Genomic DNA, 17,451 nt, shown 5'->3' on the forward strand with positions numbered 1-17,451 from the left:
ATAACCCTTACGCAGAACGCAAAAGGGAGAGGAGAATCCAGACGAGTCTTCAGCTCATGTGCTCACGTGTGGGAGGAGCATGTACACCAAACCCTCATCGAGATTGCTGAGAATTTTCAAGCAAAAGACTTCTGAGTGTTTCTTTGCTTGATTTAACAATATGTCTTTTTCCAAAGTCTTGATTCTCTATTTCTCCTGTAGGTGTTCTCTGTAAATAGTATAATACATACATGACATATTCATAGCCGTATATATAAATACCTGTATACTTGCAGCTATCTCAGAGCCTTTTTACAGCAAGTATGGTCTAAGTATATACACATGCTCACAGCTCTTTTAACCAAGGTAATAACTTAGAAGAGGAGGGGATTGAAGGAAAGCGACAGAGGACAATGTTCATTCACTTAAAAACAATGAGGGGCTCCTGGGTGGCTCAGTCAGTTAAGCGTCCGACTTTGGCTCAGGTCATGATCTCACAGTTCGTGAGTTTGAGCCCCGCGTCGGGCTCTGTGCTGACAGCTCGGAGCCTGGAGCCTGCTTTGGTTTCTGTATCTCCGTCTCTCTCTGCCCCTCCCCTTCTCTCTCTCTCTCTCTCTCTCTCTCTCTCTCTCTCTCTCTCTCTCAAAAAAGTAATAAACATTAAAAAAAAATTATTTACTAGTGTCAGGCCCCACTGAGACACTGCAGGCATAATGGCGAACATAATTTGGTCCCTGTCCTCCTGTTGCTTAAAGTGGTCACAGTGCAGTGTGGTGAGCTATCGTCGAGGCAGCTCATAGGAGGGGCGGCCAGGACCAGTGATGGGAGGCTGGAAAAGGCATCCTTGCGGTACGTCTGAGGCTTGCAGGATGAGCCACCAGTAAGGGGAAGATGTGTTTGTGTACTCAGCAGAGATCTGCAGAGTCCCTTTTCTGTACAAGTACTGTCCACGCTCAGGGGACTGGGTGGTGGAACAAGACGTGTCCCCGCGCTGGTGAGGTTTTGGTCTGGGGGAGGTGGTGGACAGCAAACAGGTAAAGAAATGATTAAGGAAGATAATGGCAGAAGGTGGTAGGTGATGCAGAAAGAGGGAGGCAGCTGGAGAGGGAATGTTCCAGGAAGACGGTGTATCTTGTGCAGAGTCACAGAAGGGGAGACCACACCATGTGCTCAGGGGACTCGGTCTCCTCCCAGGTGATTTACCACGGGGTGTCACTTGACCCCATCTGTGGGTCCCCTTGTGAAAACAGCAGCAAATACAGGTCACCTTCAGAGGGGAAGGGAAGCAAAAACTAAATTAATGCACAGATAGATTAAAGTTCATCACACAGTACATGTCTGATCCATAGGTCGTGAGACCCCTCTCTCTGTTCTCTTCTTAAGCACAACCTAACTGGGGTCTGGGGACTGGGCATCTGCTGATACAAAAAAATTTTTGAGCTCAGGCTGGTCCGTTAATGGACAGCGTGTCTCTTCTGCGGAACCAAGGGGCCGTGAGCTCCTAGTGAAATATAAGAGAGGGATAATTATATGTCGAAGGTACTGACATAAATCAGAAGAACTTGGGAGAAAGATTTCATCTTTCCTTTCGTGGCCACATTCAGTTGATTTTGAAATAATTTGCTTAAAACAGTGGCCTTTCACACAGGGTCTTCTGTTACCTCCTTAATGTCTGTCTCCCACTTCTGTCATTTGAAAGTGTTCACACCAGTTTGAACCTTTGTTAGGACAAAAAGAAAAGGAAAAAAACGTATCCAGAATTCTCTTCCTGCAGCTGTTTATTGGCTCGGAAGTTACTTCAGCGCGGCAGACTGGCCTAGACAGGGGTTCAGTCCTATGATACAGTGATCTCACATGAAACGGACATTGTTTAACGAATATTCTGGCTTCCTCCCCGAGTGGGTAGCAAGCAGGGCACCGGCCTGGGGACATTCCTCGTGCAGTGGGCAGCTGTGGCTGGGGCCTGGGCTTGCGAACTCAGCTTAGGGGCTCTTCTACGTGTCCGCGGCCGCTGGTGTCTGCAGCAGCCCTCTTCCCTCCTCAAGGGCAGCGGACATGGGTCCCACTCGCTGTCTGGTCACGTTTCTGAACAATTAACGTGAATTTGCGGCACATATGATATTATCTTAGACCTGTGGGTAACACATCGAGAACGCAGGGGACCTGCTGGAGAATCATGGTAAACGCCTTCCTCTAAAGGTGCTTTTAGAAAGAGAGAAAAATAAGTGTGTGGAAAATTTCTGATTTATGTTCCCAACAAGGCGCAGGAGTGCATCGCATCTGGGAAACTAGCGTGAGTGGTCACGAAGGGATGCCTTAAGACCTGCCAAAGTTAGGAATGGCTTTCCTCTTTGGAACAGGCCTTGCTTTGAGTCTGTTCGTACAACAAGATGAAAGTTTTAGGACATTGGTGTATAGAACACGGTTTCTTTGACATACTCGGCCTGTTACATTTGAGGAAACGCTACTCTGCTCCCCACCCCCCGCCGGCCCCCAGGGCTCTAAGAAGGCTTGCAGCTAAAAAACTTTTTCTCTTCACCCGGGACTAACAAAATGCATTTGATCTGATCACAAAACCCAACTTTTACCTAATACCCACTAGCGATTTCCATCTTAAAGGACAAGGAACGGGCTGATGTTTAGAGCCTCTCAGGAGAAAACGTTCAGACTTCAAAATTCCACATGCGACCTGTCTGTCGCTCGTGTGCCAAGGAGAGCAGAAAGATGTTCCCACGCACGCAAGGACTCAGAAAGATCCCACTCAGATTCTCTCCGTGACGTTGGACTCCAAGATGTTTTCTAGCAGGACGTAGTTGGAGGCAAAACAGGACAAGAGGAAGTAACATGATGGTGAAGACGTGGTTGAGAAATTAGGAAGGAACCAGACTGGGACCGGCTCTGTGTGTTCGGTCCGACCCTGGGAGTCGTCTTGCGGGCGGGTTCCAGGAAAGCAGACTCAGAGTCCACTCGCCCGGCCGGCTGCATGGGAGGTCCTGGGCCTGCCCCACAAACCGCCCCCTGGTAGAACCCTGAGCTCCAGAGGCTTGGAGACAAGATGGCCAGCCTCCAGGCTGCCTCTAGAAGGCTCTTCCTGAGCCCTGCCCCAGGTGCGCTTACCACATGGGAACAGGAAGCCGAAAGGAGAAGCCGGGCTGTGCTCTCCAGCCACGAGGCCAGCAGCACAGCAGAGACAGGGTGGATGCCGTCTGGAGCTTCTGTGGCTCAGTGACCCCACCCATGGGTAGATGGGCCACCAGATGTCCTGTCTTATCAGCAGAAGAGCTACTCCCCTTCCTTTGGGGAAGAGTGAGTAAGAAGCTTCCCTGTGACACTGCCCACGTGGAGGAGGGGGAGGGGAGGCCTTTGGTCAGCGGACTGAGGCAGGGATACAAGGAGCTTCCTCTCCAGATCCACAGGCATGTGGGGAGCACATCAGTGGGTTAAACACGGTGGATGGGCAAGAAAAGGAGCAGACGCGAGGGAGGAGCGGGAGTTACTGTCCAGGTGGAGTTTGAACGTACTTTTGGTGGCAAAGCTGAGCAGGCGGTGGGAAACTGGGGCTTGGCACGAACTGTCGGCGGCGGGTTTGGGGGTCCCTGGACTACAGGTGCCTAATGCCGGTTGGAGCCAGAGGCCGGGGCAGGACTGACACCCCCCCCCCCCCCCGCCCCCGGTGAGCTTGAGTGGGCCCGGCTCTGTGTCCTCGGACACTCCTCCCCGAGTGTCTCCAGCCTCCATGCTGCCCCCACGGTGTGATGCCCAGCAATTCCGAGGCCCTTGTCCCTGTCCTGTCCCTTTGTGAGCAACATGGGCTGAGAGGCTGTGAGGCCATAGGGCTCAGGGAGCATCAGGATTGGAGGAGGAGGAGGAGGAGGAGGAGGAGGAGGAGGAGGAGGAGGCAGCAAAGGACCTGAAAAGGAGTGCGTGGGGCGTGTGTGCCAATAAAAAGGTGCACACTAATGTGGGGACCTTTTAACCTAGGCTCACCGGGGGTGATGGCCGAGGAGCTGGTCTGGCTCATTAAAAACCCTGCTGCCGGCTGCTTCTCCGTTGGCAGCCGGTAGGCGCCACGGTCGTTTGTTGAATTAATGGTAAATTCAAGTTGACGAATAAGGGTATTTCCCCATCTTTAGGTTGTCCTGTAGGACATGTCAGTGTTGTGGACTAGTCAAAGCCACCTGAATGAAAGCTCCTGAAATCTTAAGAAGACTTTTCTGGGCTTGCCTTCGGTTGACTGCAGCTTCGTGAGGCAGTGGCTCTTGCGTTTTTAAACGGCCAATAAATGACATGTGCCAGGGAGAATTAAGAATGCTCAGCGGTCACATCGTTTGAGTTTTGCTGGCCCGGCCTCATCGCATCAAGAACCCCAGCCAGGCCCGGTGGTGGTGTGCCTGGGCCCCGGCCCCTTGGGAGGCCGAGGAGGGCACGACCGGAGCCCAGGGCAGCCGACCGGTGGGGCGTCCACGCGGACTTCCGCATCAGGGCGGTGTGGAGCTGGTGGGTGGGGGGATCTCACCTGTCGGCAGCCGCTGCACCCCGGCCTGGGCGATGCAGTGGGAACTCCTGAAAGTTAATTTCAGGAAACCACTACACGTCCATGCTGTTCACATGCATCAGAAAGGTTAACATGCTGCCTCGAACCTCACCACTGAGGTAATGGGCGCTTGGTCATTCTGTTACCCTTACGGCTCCACGTGCTAAGTTGTGTTAGCCGCACTGCCTCGGGGACTTAGGACGGCAGGGTACTGAGAGAAACGGGAACCTTCTGCTTCCTGACGTTCCGCTTCTCCCCACGGAGATCCATTGAACTCTGCAGGAAGCGGAAAGACAGATACCCGCAGGTGGGGAGACTCGGTGCCTCCTGGCCGATGGCTCGGTCCACCAAGGCTCTGCTGGTTTTCATCGGTCAGGGGGCCTGCCTCCTTCGTGCTCGCCTCCTGTGGCGTATTCTAGCCTGCACTTCACATGCACGAAGCCCCATCGTTGAGGAAGTGTCTCCGTTTTGAAAATCATCTCTTACCGTGTGGACTTAGGTTCAGATTAAGAAATAAGCTAGCTGCAGATGACAAAACAAATACAGAGAGTGGACCTCGTGATCATAACGCCCCTCCCGGCCACAGGGGCCTTTCACACCCAGTCGTTCATCGGGGACGCCCAGGCCAGGCCTGCGTGACGGGGGCCCCCCTCCCCTTCCTCCTGAGCCCACGCACGTGGTGGCTGCTGTATAGAATCATTACAGTTTGTAGCGGGAGGTTATTATGATTAAAGATGTTTTGAAGAGACTGTTCTATGGGTGTAAATGAACTAAATTAACTAAACGCCTCTACTGCCCTCGGCGTGGATATTGTCGCATCACATCCGTTTCTCTCTGCGTCTGGAATATGTCCCAGGGCACCATCCCTGGAAGAGTACAGAATTTAGAAAACGGAGCCCCCGACAGCCCAAGGAACTTACCATTTCTCCACAGATCTAGTGCAGCTCTCTTCTGGTTGTAAGTAACAGGAACCCTCAGCTTGAAAAAAGGAAACTTACTGACTTATGTCCCTGGAAACCCAAGGGCATTATCCAGGGGTTTGCACAACAGCCCTGAGACTGTATCCGCTACGTGTCCCCTGGTGGGTAGGGGGATCACACCTGTCAGTCTGTGTTGACTTCCTGGGTGGATGGGCTTCGTCTCCTTGCAGACTGATGCGGCTCTTGGGCTCATCACCCCAACTGAGGGCACCCTTTTTTTCTCCTCCGAGGCACTCTCTGGCTTTGTTTATGTCAGGAGCCCATCCCTGACCAATCACTGTGGCCGGGGGTATAAGGTACCTTGACTGGAAATACTGAGCCTTGGGACAGAGGGGCTTCCAAAGAATGGCGGCCTTACCAGGTTTGGGGTGAAGGGTGGAGGCAGTTCTTGAAAACAAAAGACGCTATGCCAGCCAAAAAAAAAAAGACAGACCCCACACATGAATCATACAGAGACAGCACTTTCCAGAGGCAGTTGTGGAGGGAAGGCCTGGAGGAAGAGCGATCGGTGTAGAGAAACAGATAAGAACCAGAAACCCTGTGGTCTGACTCTCCATGATTCTGGCGTCTTCGTTCTGCTTCAACTTTCCATTAATTTTATTTTTCCTTTATTAAAAATTCCACTTTGATGGTAGTACTTTCGGAGCCAGTTACTCCTCACAGCCTCTGGATGAGAGTTGGCCAAGGTAAGCAAGCCGTATTTAAAAAATGTCTTTACTGTTTGTTTATTTTTGAGAGAGAGAGACAGAGAGCAAGCCGGGGAGGGGCAGAGACAGAGGGAGACACAGAATCCGAAACAGGCTCCAGGCTCTGAGCCGTCAGCACGGAGCCAGACACGGGGCTCGAACCCACGAACCATGAGATCATGACCTGAGCCGAAGTTGGACGCTTAACTTACTGAGCCACCCAGATGCCCCAGCAAGCCGTATTTTAAAAAGATATGATGGGCACGTGTTTGTCGATGGCTCCACTTAATTTTATCCACCTTGAATGTTGTTGTAGAGATTTCTAGTATAAATCATGGAATTTTGTTTTCTCTTACAAAACTTAGGTCCTCCATGAACAATCATAGGCTTATATGGAAGTCGAAGATGAAAAGTAATTTAAAATAAACCTAGATCTTCATATTTAAAATCAAAGAGAAACGCATTTGGAACACATCTACCAATGGAATGCTCTGATTTGGTATTCTTCTATTGAAGACACGGAAAAATAGGAAAAATAAACACCTTTGCTTGGGGTGTCCTCGTAAGCCATTGGAAGGAAAGAAAGATTTAAGAAGCTTCTAAAACTGTAATTTACACAGTGGATTTGATTTAGACTCTCTATTTTCGTATACAAAGGGCATATACAAAACAAAATTGAGTATTTTTAAGTATAGCAGGCGACAGAATATAAAACCAACTGAAAAGATTGGCGTATCCACTGTGTATGTGATATCGTTTTCAGGTCACCGGGTCAGATTTAGGAGACACTTGAAGTGTACATATCCAAAAAAAAAAAAAAAAAATCAGCTCTCTGTGTTGAGGTCGACTCTCCATCCGCTCTCCGGGTAAATCCCAACCGAGCACTTCACCGTGAATAACATAGTCAGGACCTGGGAAGTCCGCTAAAGATGAGTAATGGCGGGCCCCTGCCTCCTTGGGTTGTCACCTGCCCTCAAGAATTCTGGGATGTCAGTCGTGGGATAAATACAATACTGCATTTTAAATCATAAAAAGGCGTGTCTAAACTGATTATTTTGCAAACTTGGATCCAAGAAAAAATGTCTTCAGCTTCCCAGAGCCCTGGGATTAGTTGGATTGACGTTTTCATAAACTGGGCAATTACAACAGTTAACGTGTTCCTCCTCACGGCCGTCTACACGGGAATAGCATTTTTGCATCCAGGACGGCCAGGGCGCCCCCTCTGCAGACACGCGGGATGTGTGCTGGGCAAGACCTCATTTCCCCCAGAGAGGAGTCGGCCATAGAATCTAGAATCGAACTATTTCAAAGGTGCTTATAAATCCCCTTTTTAAAACAAAACCAAACCTCCTTATGTGCCCAGCCAGCTAACCCTGTTCTCATGGATCTGTGGTAGTTCTTATCATGGAGATCAGGAATCCTAGGAGGTGGAGAGGTCACTCAGTCTGACCTCATTTTAACACCGTTGAGCAAAATGACCAAGTCATGGAGCGTTTGAAGTGACTTTCCCTCAGGTTGTGCGGCCAGGTGAGAAGAGCCAGTTCTCAAACTCAGGCCCCAGGCTCCCCTTTGCTCCTGTGGATTGAACATCTTTTCTTTTTCTGTCACTCTGGTTTTTAAAGGCAGCCGCATCCTTGGAAAGAAGAAAAGCACCCTGGGTTCAGGCTGACATCTGCACTTAACAGGTACCTGGGTTCATTGCTAGTAGAAATAAATTTCCGAGACCAATCGATTCGATTGTCCTGCTGCCCTTGATATATTATCCGGTGGCCAGAGGATATTCATATCAGATGTGTTTATATGAAGTATTAAAAAAATGTCAAAGGCCTGAATCTCCCACCATTTATCGAATGTCTGCACAGACAGCACAGGATACATAGACAGTATGAGAGCCCGAGGTCCAAGGCGGGGCCGCAAGATTGGCTCTTACTGTGCGACCTTGAATAAGTTATTTAACTTCTCCGTGCCTCAGCTTACTCACCTGGAAAAGGGAGATAATAATACCTGTATCAAGGGATGGTTGTGGGGATTAAATAAGGTACAAGAAACACGGGGGACATTAGCATTCAGCCAGAGTTGGCTTGGCATCGCGATCGCTTTGGGCTGGACTCCAGCGGTAAGTGCTCTCCGGGGGTCATTTTTTTTTTTCAATCCTGACAGCATCCTTCAAGAATGAATATTATTTTCTGTTTTAAGAGATTAAGTGACTTGTCCAAGGCAGTTTAGCTAATGTGCGGTGGTACTGGGATTAAAAAAAAAAAAAAAGTTTCCAGTGCAAAATACAAAACATACACCAAAGAGAAAAGAGTGATGGGAAGTCCCTGTGCCCACCCTTCAGCTTCGGCCCTCATCGGCCCGGCTCCTTTCTTCGGAACCCCCTCCTCTCACCCCCGTCCCACCACCCACTAGACAGAGTATCACACAGGTAAATATCTCTGAGAGGAAAGGTTGGTAAGAACCTCTTTTAAAGAAAACACAACCACAATGTCATTGACAAAATTAACAGTGATTGTAATACCCAGGCTACCTTCACATTTGCCCAGTTGTCTCTCTGCATTTGACTGATGTTCTCTTGAGCCTCTTTGACTCTGTAAAGGAGCCAGAATCCAAACCGAGGGGTCTCTGACCCCGGGGGGCACGCTCTTCCTGATGCATCATGCAGCCTCCGAATCTCCTGTACCCCCGTCTGAGCACAGCACCGCCACGGTGCCCAGTCAGGCCACGCGGCTTTACTGGCCATGTGAGGCTGTCACCTGGAACAGACCACAAGGAAACATTTTAGGCTAATTGGAGGTCTCTCGCAAAAGGCAGGTAGTTTGACAGTTGGATAAGTAAATAATTGTCTCTTAAGAGTTAAGCTTATGCAGCCCCTGGAACCGTCTGGGAGCATTTCAGAAATTCACTCCAGATCGGTGGTTCCCAAACTTTCTGCCTTAGGACTCCTTTACAGTCTCCAAGACATTAAGGCCCTCAAAGACTGTTTGCATAAGTGGCTATGTCTGTTGACATCAGCCTATCGCTACTAGACGTTAAATTGGGAGATTTATAAAAGATACTTGTGCACTTAAAAATAACAAAGTAGCAATCACAAACTCATCACGTGTCTATGTAAAAAGATGCCTTCTTCTAGGAAGCACAGTTACATTTTCTAAACTACAGAAGAGTCCACTGAGAAGAGTGGCAGTGCTGTGCCTTTTACAAACCTCCCCGAAGATAGAGATAGCGGGTCCTCGGCCTGACCCCACAGCTGCCATGTTCCTGACGAGAGCAAGGGCAGAAGGGCAAAGAACATACATGTAGTATTATTTTCAAAGTCGTCTTGGCCTTGCATTCTCCCTGGAAGGGCCGGAGGAGCCCTGTGGTAGGTGGCCCTTCACACAGGAGTTATTCTCAGATGGAGAGACTCTGGTGCAGAGAATGCACGGGTCCCAGCGGTCTTCTGAGTTGCAAGGGGGAACAGGAAGCCCCTTAGGAGAGGCGGTGAGTCCAAGGTCTGCGTTGTCGGAGTAGACGATTACGCCATTAGCCTCCAAGCGCAAGACTGTGCAGGCACAGACTGCCATCTTTTTGGGCGTGGGAGATCCTCAGAGGCTGTGGTTTGATGTGAGGGACTTCAGGTAGGTTCCAACTCCTCATCTTAACAGATGATTGTAAATTCCTCATTCCTGCCTTCTCTCCTGTGGGTAATTTTCAGCAAAGAATATTGCCTTCTTACTAAAGACAAATGGATTTTCAGCCAGACTCTCTCCTCCTCCCCTTAGGACCAATTCTGATTCCGCCCTTCACACGAGTGCCCTGAGCGCCAAGCCCCAGGACCCCTATGGAGGAGGGGGCCAGTCGGCCTGGCCTGCCCCATACATGGGTAAGACACAAAGGCCCCTGCTAACAGCCTCTGTGCTTTCTCACTGTTTGGAATGACACGAGCTCCGGGCTTTGGCCTTCATTCACCTTCCTCCACCACTTGAACCACTCTGATGTGTCTTCCTGTTCCCGTCTCTTCCTCTCTCACCTACCCTGGCCTACCTGGACCAACACCCTTGGCTCTGTCGCCATTTCTGTGGAGCCGTCCTTGATCTTCCTCCCTCCGCCGACCCACAGCTACCCATGTCCTTCCACCCCAAGTTCCTCCCTGCACATGCCTGTCTTGGCACCTGTCACCTGACTGTCTTTCTCATGGGTGTGACTCTCCCCCTCTGCTCAGTGTGGATTTCCTGAAGTCGGCATTTTAATGGTCTTACCTCCAGCAGGGTGCCCAGCACACGGGAGCCCTCGGTGTCGAAGAACTGTGGAGAAGTTACACAGTGGCTCGCGTGCATGGAGCACTGGGCTAGAACGGACTCTAGGTGCTGACATCCAACCTGCGGGGTTCACTAAGACACTTTCCAAGCCTGCCTTTCCCTCTGCGGTTGATAATCTAGTAGGAAAAATGGTGTTGAATTACCTGTTCCTTGTGCAGTTTGGCTCTTGTCCACAAACGGTTAGGGCCGCGTGTTTGGTCTTAAAACAGGAGCATAAGTAAATCTTGGTCAAGATAATAGCAGCTTTTCTGGTTTTCTTTATTTTTGAGGCCATTTAAGCCCTAGATAGTCTCTGTTCCTTCCAAGGAGAATGTCCAAGGTCTTATTTCCTTGCACACGGTAGGGATGGGATTAAGTTAGTAATAATTGTTGCTGTATTTGCTCCCTTGGTGCAGTTCAGAGATGGCTGCATTTGCCCAAACGTTCATTTATGTTTCAAGTGTCAGGTGGTTGAGAGGTGGTCTGGGCCACGAGGCTGTGTCTCCACCCATGGGAGTGTGAGCGTCAGGCTGGCGGTATCGTGGGAACTGGACGGGAGTCCGGTGCTCACTGCTGAGGGAAGTGGGGTGCACGGGAGATGCGGTAGCTTGGCCTCAGGAGAGGCATTGATGGGAGCAAAGAGAGGAACCCCAGAAAGGCAGAGGCTGTGATCAGTGGAGGTGCCAGGAAGTACAGCGGGATCCTGGTCTCCCTGAACCGAGAGGGAACCAGATTGATGGATTTTCGCCCCGGAACCATGAATAACGAGCTGCATCTCTGCCCCTGCCGTTCCTTCATTTGTGTTGTCGTCCTCTCTGCAAAGTTTATGCTTCCGCAGAAAGGGCCAGAATCCTCGAGACAAGAAGGAAATCGTGGGTAATTTTAAGGAAGGAGCCTTTCAGGCCTGCGTGCAGAGAGGAAAGAAAGTAAGTGAAGGAGGCCATTAACTGAGTGAGGTAGCCTGGGGGGGGGAAGAGATTGTCCAGGTCGGTCGGAGGGCAGAAAGGCAACAGAATGGAAACGTTGATCGTGGTAGACAGACCAAGAAAGAGCAGAATTTCTGGGTTGACCTGAGAATCAAGGTGGTCACTCGTTTGCAAATCAGCAGGTAAAGATTGTTGGGCCCTCGTGGCTGACAGCCAGGGAAGGTGGGCTGACCTCCCAGCTCGAACCTCCGAGCTGTGTGCCTGCTTCTCTGCAGCAGCCTTGCAAGAATAGCATAGCTCAGAAACACATCCAAATAAGGATGTGTTTACATGGGAAAGCCAGCGTGTTTAAAGTATTCTTCAAGTCTCCAAGGATGGGGCTTATTTCTGGAGAATTCTGTTTGTTGGTGGGAGCTATTTTAAATAGTTTCGTGTATTTCCCCCCCTGTAATTCATTAAAGTTTTTTTCATTCTCTTTTCCTTTTGGATTTTAAAAATATCAATTAGCTTTGCAAAAAGGTATTTCTTATTATAGGACCAACCAAATAAAGTAAAGGTTTAAAAAGTGATGGGAAACTATAATTGAAGCCCAGGATTTAGGCTCTGCAGCAGACACAGTAATAAGCGCTCTTTCCCTGGGAATCTTCCCCGAGCATAATGATGTAGCCTCAGTCCATGTTTTTCTTTGTTGGTTTGCTTTGCGAGCTGATAAGGGAGCATCTGCCCTTATGTAACTACATGAGCAGTAAACTGTGATCCATCCACGAACAGGAGTCTGTGTCCCCAGAGGAAGAAGCCATTAGTCTGATATGTGGCTTCGCAATTTTCATAATGGTTATTGAGTTGCGTGACAATTAGGCGTCAACAGTAAGTGGTTGATGTGAATGACAGAAATAAACTTACACAACCAGACAAGGTTCTTACAGTTTCTCTCTTCTTACTTAATTATCGAGAGCCTACGAAGAGAAGCGTTGACCATTTCCCTGGCAGCAGGTGCACTTGGCCACTTCACACGCACACAGCCCGGCAAGCAGAAGGGCTCCGTGTGAGCCTGGCTCGGTCTCCTAGCCTAGGACTGTCCCCTAACTGCCCTCCGCTCCCTCTCTCCCACGTTGCCGTGGAGGAGGGGGCTGGAGCGGTCCCTGTCCTTTCCGGGACCCAAGAGTGTGTGGGAATCATCTTCCGTGCACCCACAGCTATAGATAGATGCTGAGTTGTACCAGCTTTGGGAACTGCAGCCCTGAGCCCCTCCCCTGGGAAAGAGGCATGGCTTGGACCTCTGGTGGCCTTTCAGCAGGCAGATGCTGTGACCCGCTCAGTTAAGGAGAAGGTCTCAAATGCAAATAACCCTGAAGGAAGTGAGCCCGTTAATGACCCTTTGTGTACGTAGAGGAGGGAGAGGGGGAGGGCACAAGCATCCCAGATCTTAAGAGGGTCAGAAGGTGTCACCCAGACAGCAAGAGGGCCAGGACGGGGAGGCTGAAGGGACCCACCTCCTGCTGCACCTGCCACATCCCTGCTCAGCAAACACAGCCGGTGCCAGGAGTTTAGATTTGTCCGGCATGGGAGCAGGCAGAGGGAACGTGGTCTGGGTTGCATTTGGGAGGTCAGCCCTCCGTGGCTCCGAGGCCTCGAGGGTTCCCGGAACACAGATGGAGCCGTGCTCGTTGCCGTCCCCTGTGGGACCGATGTGGGTGAGTGTCCTCTGTTTCCAGATGTTCAGTCACAGCGCGTTCCCTTTTTTAGCGTTAGCGCTTTATTTATAGTTGTATCCTAGGGCATTTTTTTAATCCAGTAATAAAAAATCCAGGCTTGGATATTTTGGTTCTGTGTTGGGTTGGCGCTAACATCCATTACCGCCACCCCCGTTCTTGCTGTTACCTGAAGCCGCGAGCCTGTCGCCCGTGATTTCCCCCATTCCCACACCCCTTGCACCGTTCAGCAGCCAAGTCCTGGCCGTTCCGTCCTGCAGTGAGCCTCAGAGCCACCTCCTTCTGTCCTCGCTGCCCGGGCCCACTTCCTGCTTGCCTGGACCGGTCTGCTGGTTTCCCGCCCACTCTCCCTGCCTTGGGGCTTTCTCCTTCCCAGCCATCCCGCTCTCCCGCTGCTAGAACCCTCTCTCCAAAGCTCGGCTGTGATCCCGTCACTTCTCATCGCTGCGTCACGCCCCGTAACTGGCAGGCTCCTTCAGTCCAGCGTCATCTGCCACTCCTCCCACCTTGTGCTCCGGCCATTCTGGCCCCTGCTGTACACACTGGCCTTGCCTCTCCTTCCCACTCTTCCCTTCTTCCCCGTCTCTTCCCCACCCTCCCCTCCTTCCCCTCCTCGTCCCGTCTTTACACTGGGGCATCCCCTTCACCCTCACTCCCCAGTGTCTAAATCCCTACACAGAGTCCCAGAATTTGCAGGCAGCGTGATCTTGGGGCTGCTAATAGTGACTGCCTCATAGGGCCGCTGTGAGGACGATATAGGGTGCCTCACAGAGCTGGGGAGCCTGGCACATAGTAAATGAACTGTAATGTTGGCTCTTAATATCATCATCCTTGTCATTATGCTTCATGGGCCTAACTCAGATGCCTCCTCCTCCAGGAAGGCTTCCTTCTGTTTCAGTGGTACCAACGGGATAGCAGAGGGGTGATGTCTGCTTGCCACTCCGTCTCACAAGGTAGCCCTCAGCTCCTCGTGTACGAGTGGGAGGTCAGCCTTCCTAACGGAGCCCAGGGTGGCTGGGGTCTTGATGACGAAGAGATGTTGCAACGTAGCTCGCCAGATTGCCGATTCAAGCTTAGCTTATTATTTGTAATGGGATAGTCCCTGTTTCCCGGTCAGAATGGTCAAGTTCCCGGCCCTTTCTCAAGATGAGGGTCCCCAAGGAAGCCAAAGTAGGAATCAGAAGTTTCTCTCCCCTCCTCCTGACGCTGCTGATTGAGAGCCACGCCCTTTGTCTCTCTGCACCTCGTTTCCCAGTGCTCTCTGCTCACCTTGCTTTCCTTGGATGTGTCACATGGGGATTAAGCTCTAGCCTCGTCCGAGTCCCTAAGAGAGCAGGCGAGGACTGTCTGTGGAGGGTCCTTGGAGGTGATCTTTAAAACCAGATTCCTGGGCCCATCCTCACACCCTCTGCATCAGTCTTCGAGACAGGCCCAGGAACCTGCATTTTAACAGGCTTACCCAACTCTTGGCGTGCACCAAAGTAAAGTCCTGGGTCACTAACCTAGATTCTGTTTGCGTGGGCTGAGAGAGGTTCTGTCTTTATGAGTGAGCTTAATTTATCCACCTGTTAGCGCTCCTGGGGATTCTCAGCGTTGCCCCCTGCCTTGGGCCCCACCACGATGGCCCATCTTCTACCTGTTCTGGAGAACTTGCCTCCTTGTTCCGACTTCTCCCCTCTGCCCCTACCATCTGGCCACGCCTAGCACTCGCCAGTGCAGGGACTTGATGAATGCAGGTTGAATGAATGATCGTCAGACATTTCCTTGAAGCTGCAGAGGCTCGTCAGGTTAACTGATAGGTTGAGCTTTCTCCAGAAACTTAACTAAACTTTACGCATGTAAGCCTCTTTAAAGACTTAGCACTTAAAACTTTGTCCCGATTTTATACCGAAAACTCAACTGTGTTTCATTACTCCAAGGAGCATGGTAACATATCAGTCTTGGCATAGTTCGTGGGTTTTCACTTAGAGCAATGGGAAATACTGTACTTTGTCATCTGCACTGTATTTTATGGGTTAAAAATGCTGGATTAGCCAGAATATATTCCCAGTCAAATGTTTTTAAAACTTTGTGAATAGCTGTCACATACACTACTTAAATTGACTGAGACTCCAGGTAAATTTCTTTTTGAAATAACTTGACCCCCTTGTAAGCAATACTTATATATTTATGTAAAAATATATAAAATATATATATAAGACAAGGCACAACATGGAACTTCCAGTTTGTCCCTCTAGATACACGTGGTAAGTGTGGAACAGTCATGTGGATTTTGGATTTACCTGCCCTTCCCCTACCCCACCCCACACGTGGCAACATTTTGATCTTTATTTCTTTACTTTGTGATTTGAATAGAGGTTCTCAGACTTTGTACATTGTCTTTCTTTCAGGATAGAGGCAGTTAAAAAAAAATTAAGACGGAGATAATTTTAAAGGAAAAGGAAAGTAGAAAGGAGCCAGCTTTAGACTTAAATAAATCCTGTCTATTTTAATTTTAGTATAAACGCTAATGCACCTTGGGAAGAGCATCCGTGTACCAAAACCACCTTTTTCTATTTCAAAATTCTATTTTCTATTTCTATTTTCAAAATTCTATTTCAAATCAGAAAGAGTCACTGATTCTTGGCTAAATAAAATTGGAAGTACCACATAAAAGTGTTTTTTTTTCCCTTTCTCTCCCACTAGGTTTCTGTGATGGTGAGAACGACGTACACGGGGAAGGTATGAACTGATTTCACCTACCGGTGCCGAGCGAGATGCTAACCGCAATATCTGTAGCCTCCTTTCCACTCTGAACTCTTCACAGTCCTGTGTCCAGGACTTCCCCAAATGCTGACACGAGCCACGATCAAGGGCAGGAGAGAGGAACCATGTACTAGTTAGGTCACAGAAGTTGTAACCACATGAAAATATTAATGAATCAGTCACTGAAACCACTAGTTATCCAAACACTTTGTTTCTCAGCTGTCTCTTCGTATCTAGAAAGTTTTGCAAGTTAAGGCACCCGGCTGGTGCCTTAACTTAAGGCCCACATTCAGGGTAGAGATTACTTAAAAATAAAATCTAGAGGGGCGCCTGGGTAGCTCAGTCAGCTGACTGTCCCACTTCGGCTCGGGTCATGATCTCACAGTTCGTGAGTTCAAGCCCCGCGTCAGGCTCTGTGCTGACAGCTCAGAGCCTGGAGCCTGCTTCAGATTCTGTGTCCCCCTCTCTCTCTCCCCCTTCCCCCTCACCCCGAGGCTGTGTCTCTCCCTGTCTCTGAAAAATGAATAAACCTTAAAAACAACCCACTTTTTTTAATAATAAAATAAAATCTAAAAAGAAAAAGAAAAGAAAGTTTTCAACAGATGCAAATAACAATGGGAGGAAAGGCAAACTGATTGCAAAGTGAAATTGCCAGTTTTGCAGAAGATACTGAGTCTCATAAAGCCATTTGGAGCTGGCAACCTACTGACGGAGGAGGGCGTGACCCAGTTCATTTATTCACTGAGCACCAGGTGCGGTTTTCTTTCTCTAAATCTTTATAACCTGAACCTTAATTTGACCAAATAAGCTTTTCAAAAGAGACTGGCTCGAATAACAGGATTAAGAGGGACACCCTCCCACCCCACCCCCAGCCCCCACCAGGAACGGTGGTTCACCCTGGAATATCCAAGCCGAGATGGCAGCCGTGTCCTCATTCTCGGGATTTATTCTGCAAGTTTGGTCTCTGTTTCAAGTGACTTCTTTCTGGGGCCTCTTATCCTCGGGTGCACAGACTGTCCTGGTGTGGGGCCACGACAGTCACGCCAGAGCCCCTGTAGCCACGGAGACCCAACAGCAGGTGTAGCTCTGAGCTGTCGCCAGTGTCTCTCCGGTGGAATCCCCTTCCTGACATCAGATCCCCCAAACCCCCGTCTCCCTTGGCCAGACCCAGGACGTTAACATCCTCCCTGGTGTGGAGCTGGCTGTTCAGTGGCTCTGCTTCAAACCGTCTGGATTCTCAGTTCCCGTCCACCTGCCGCCCCCACCCGCCAGGGAGCAGCCTCCCTGCCACCTTCCATGCTGGGTCCCTCTTCTCTTTACTGCCCTCATTTCATCCCTCCTGGGCCACTGTGGCCTCTCCTCACCCCGCCAGCTTCCTTGCTCTCCTTGCCCAGCTTTCAGGGCCTCCCCTCCCCCAATCTGGTCTCAACCTTCTGAACTTTATTTCCTGCCACTCTTTTCTTACGCCATGCTCTATTGAGAAGCGTGTCTCCATTCCGTAGTTGCCCGCCATTTCCTTGCTTCTGGGCCTTTTTTCCTCATCTCATCTCTCGGGAATGTGTTTTCCTGTGCCCCCAAAGGGCTCCACCGGGTGCCCGGCTGCAGAGGCCCG

The 17,451-nt window shown here is 50.0% G+C and overlaps 1 protein-coding gene across 3 annotated transcripts in view; it reads left to right on the plus strand.

The window, feature by feature from the left end:
* CRTC3 (CREB regulated transcription coactivator 3) overlaps positions 1-17,451 on the plus strand; it is a 152,639-nt gene that overhangs the window by 55,533 nt on the left and 79,655 nt on the right. For all 3 annotated transcript variants that reach the window (XR_008298944.1, XR_008298945.1, XM_053223519.1), the window contains exons 4-7: positions 6,118-6,179; positions 7,802-7,864; positions 9,941-10,041; positions 15,780-15,815. Coding sequence is in view for 1 of the 3 variants with exons in the window: in XM_053223519.1 (XP_053079494.1) it covers positions 6,118-6,179; positions 7,802-7,864; positions 9,941-10,041; positions 15,780-15,815 (262 nt within the window). In the remaining 2 variants the exon portion in view is untranslated. The remainder of the gene's footprint in view (positions 1-6,117; positions 6,180-7,801; positions 7,865-9,940; positions 10,042-15,779; positions 15,816-17,451) is intronic.

The sequence above is a fragment of the Acinonyx jubatus genome, chromosome B3 (genome assembly GCF_027475565.1).
Source record: "Acinonyx jubatus isolate Ajub_Pintada_27869175 chromosome B3, VMU_Ajub_asm_v1.0, whole genome shotgun sequence".
Lineage (NCBI taxonomy): Eukaryota > Metazoa > Chordata > Mammalia > Carnivora > Felidae > Acinonyx > Acinonyx jubatus.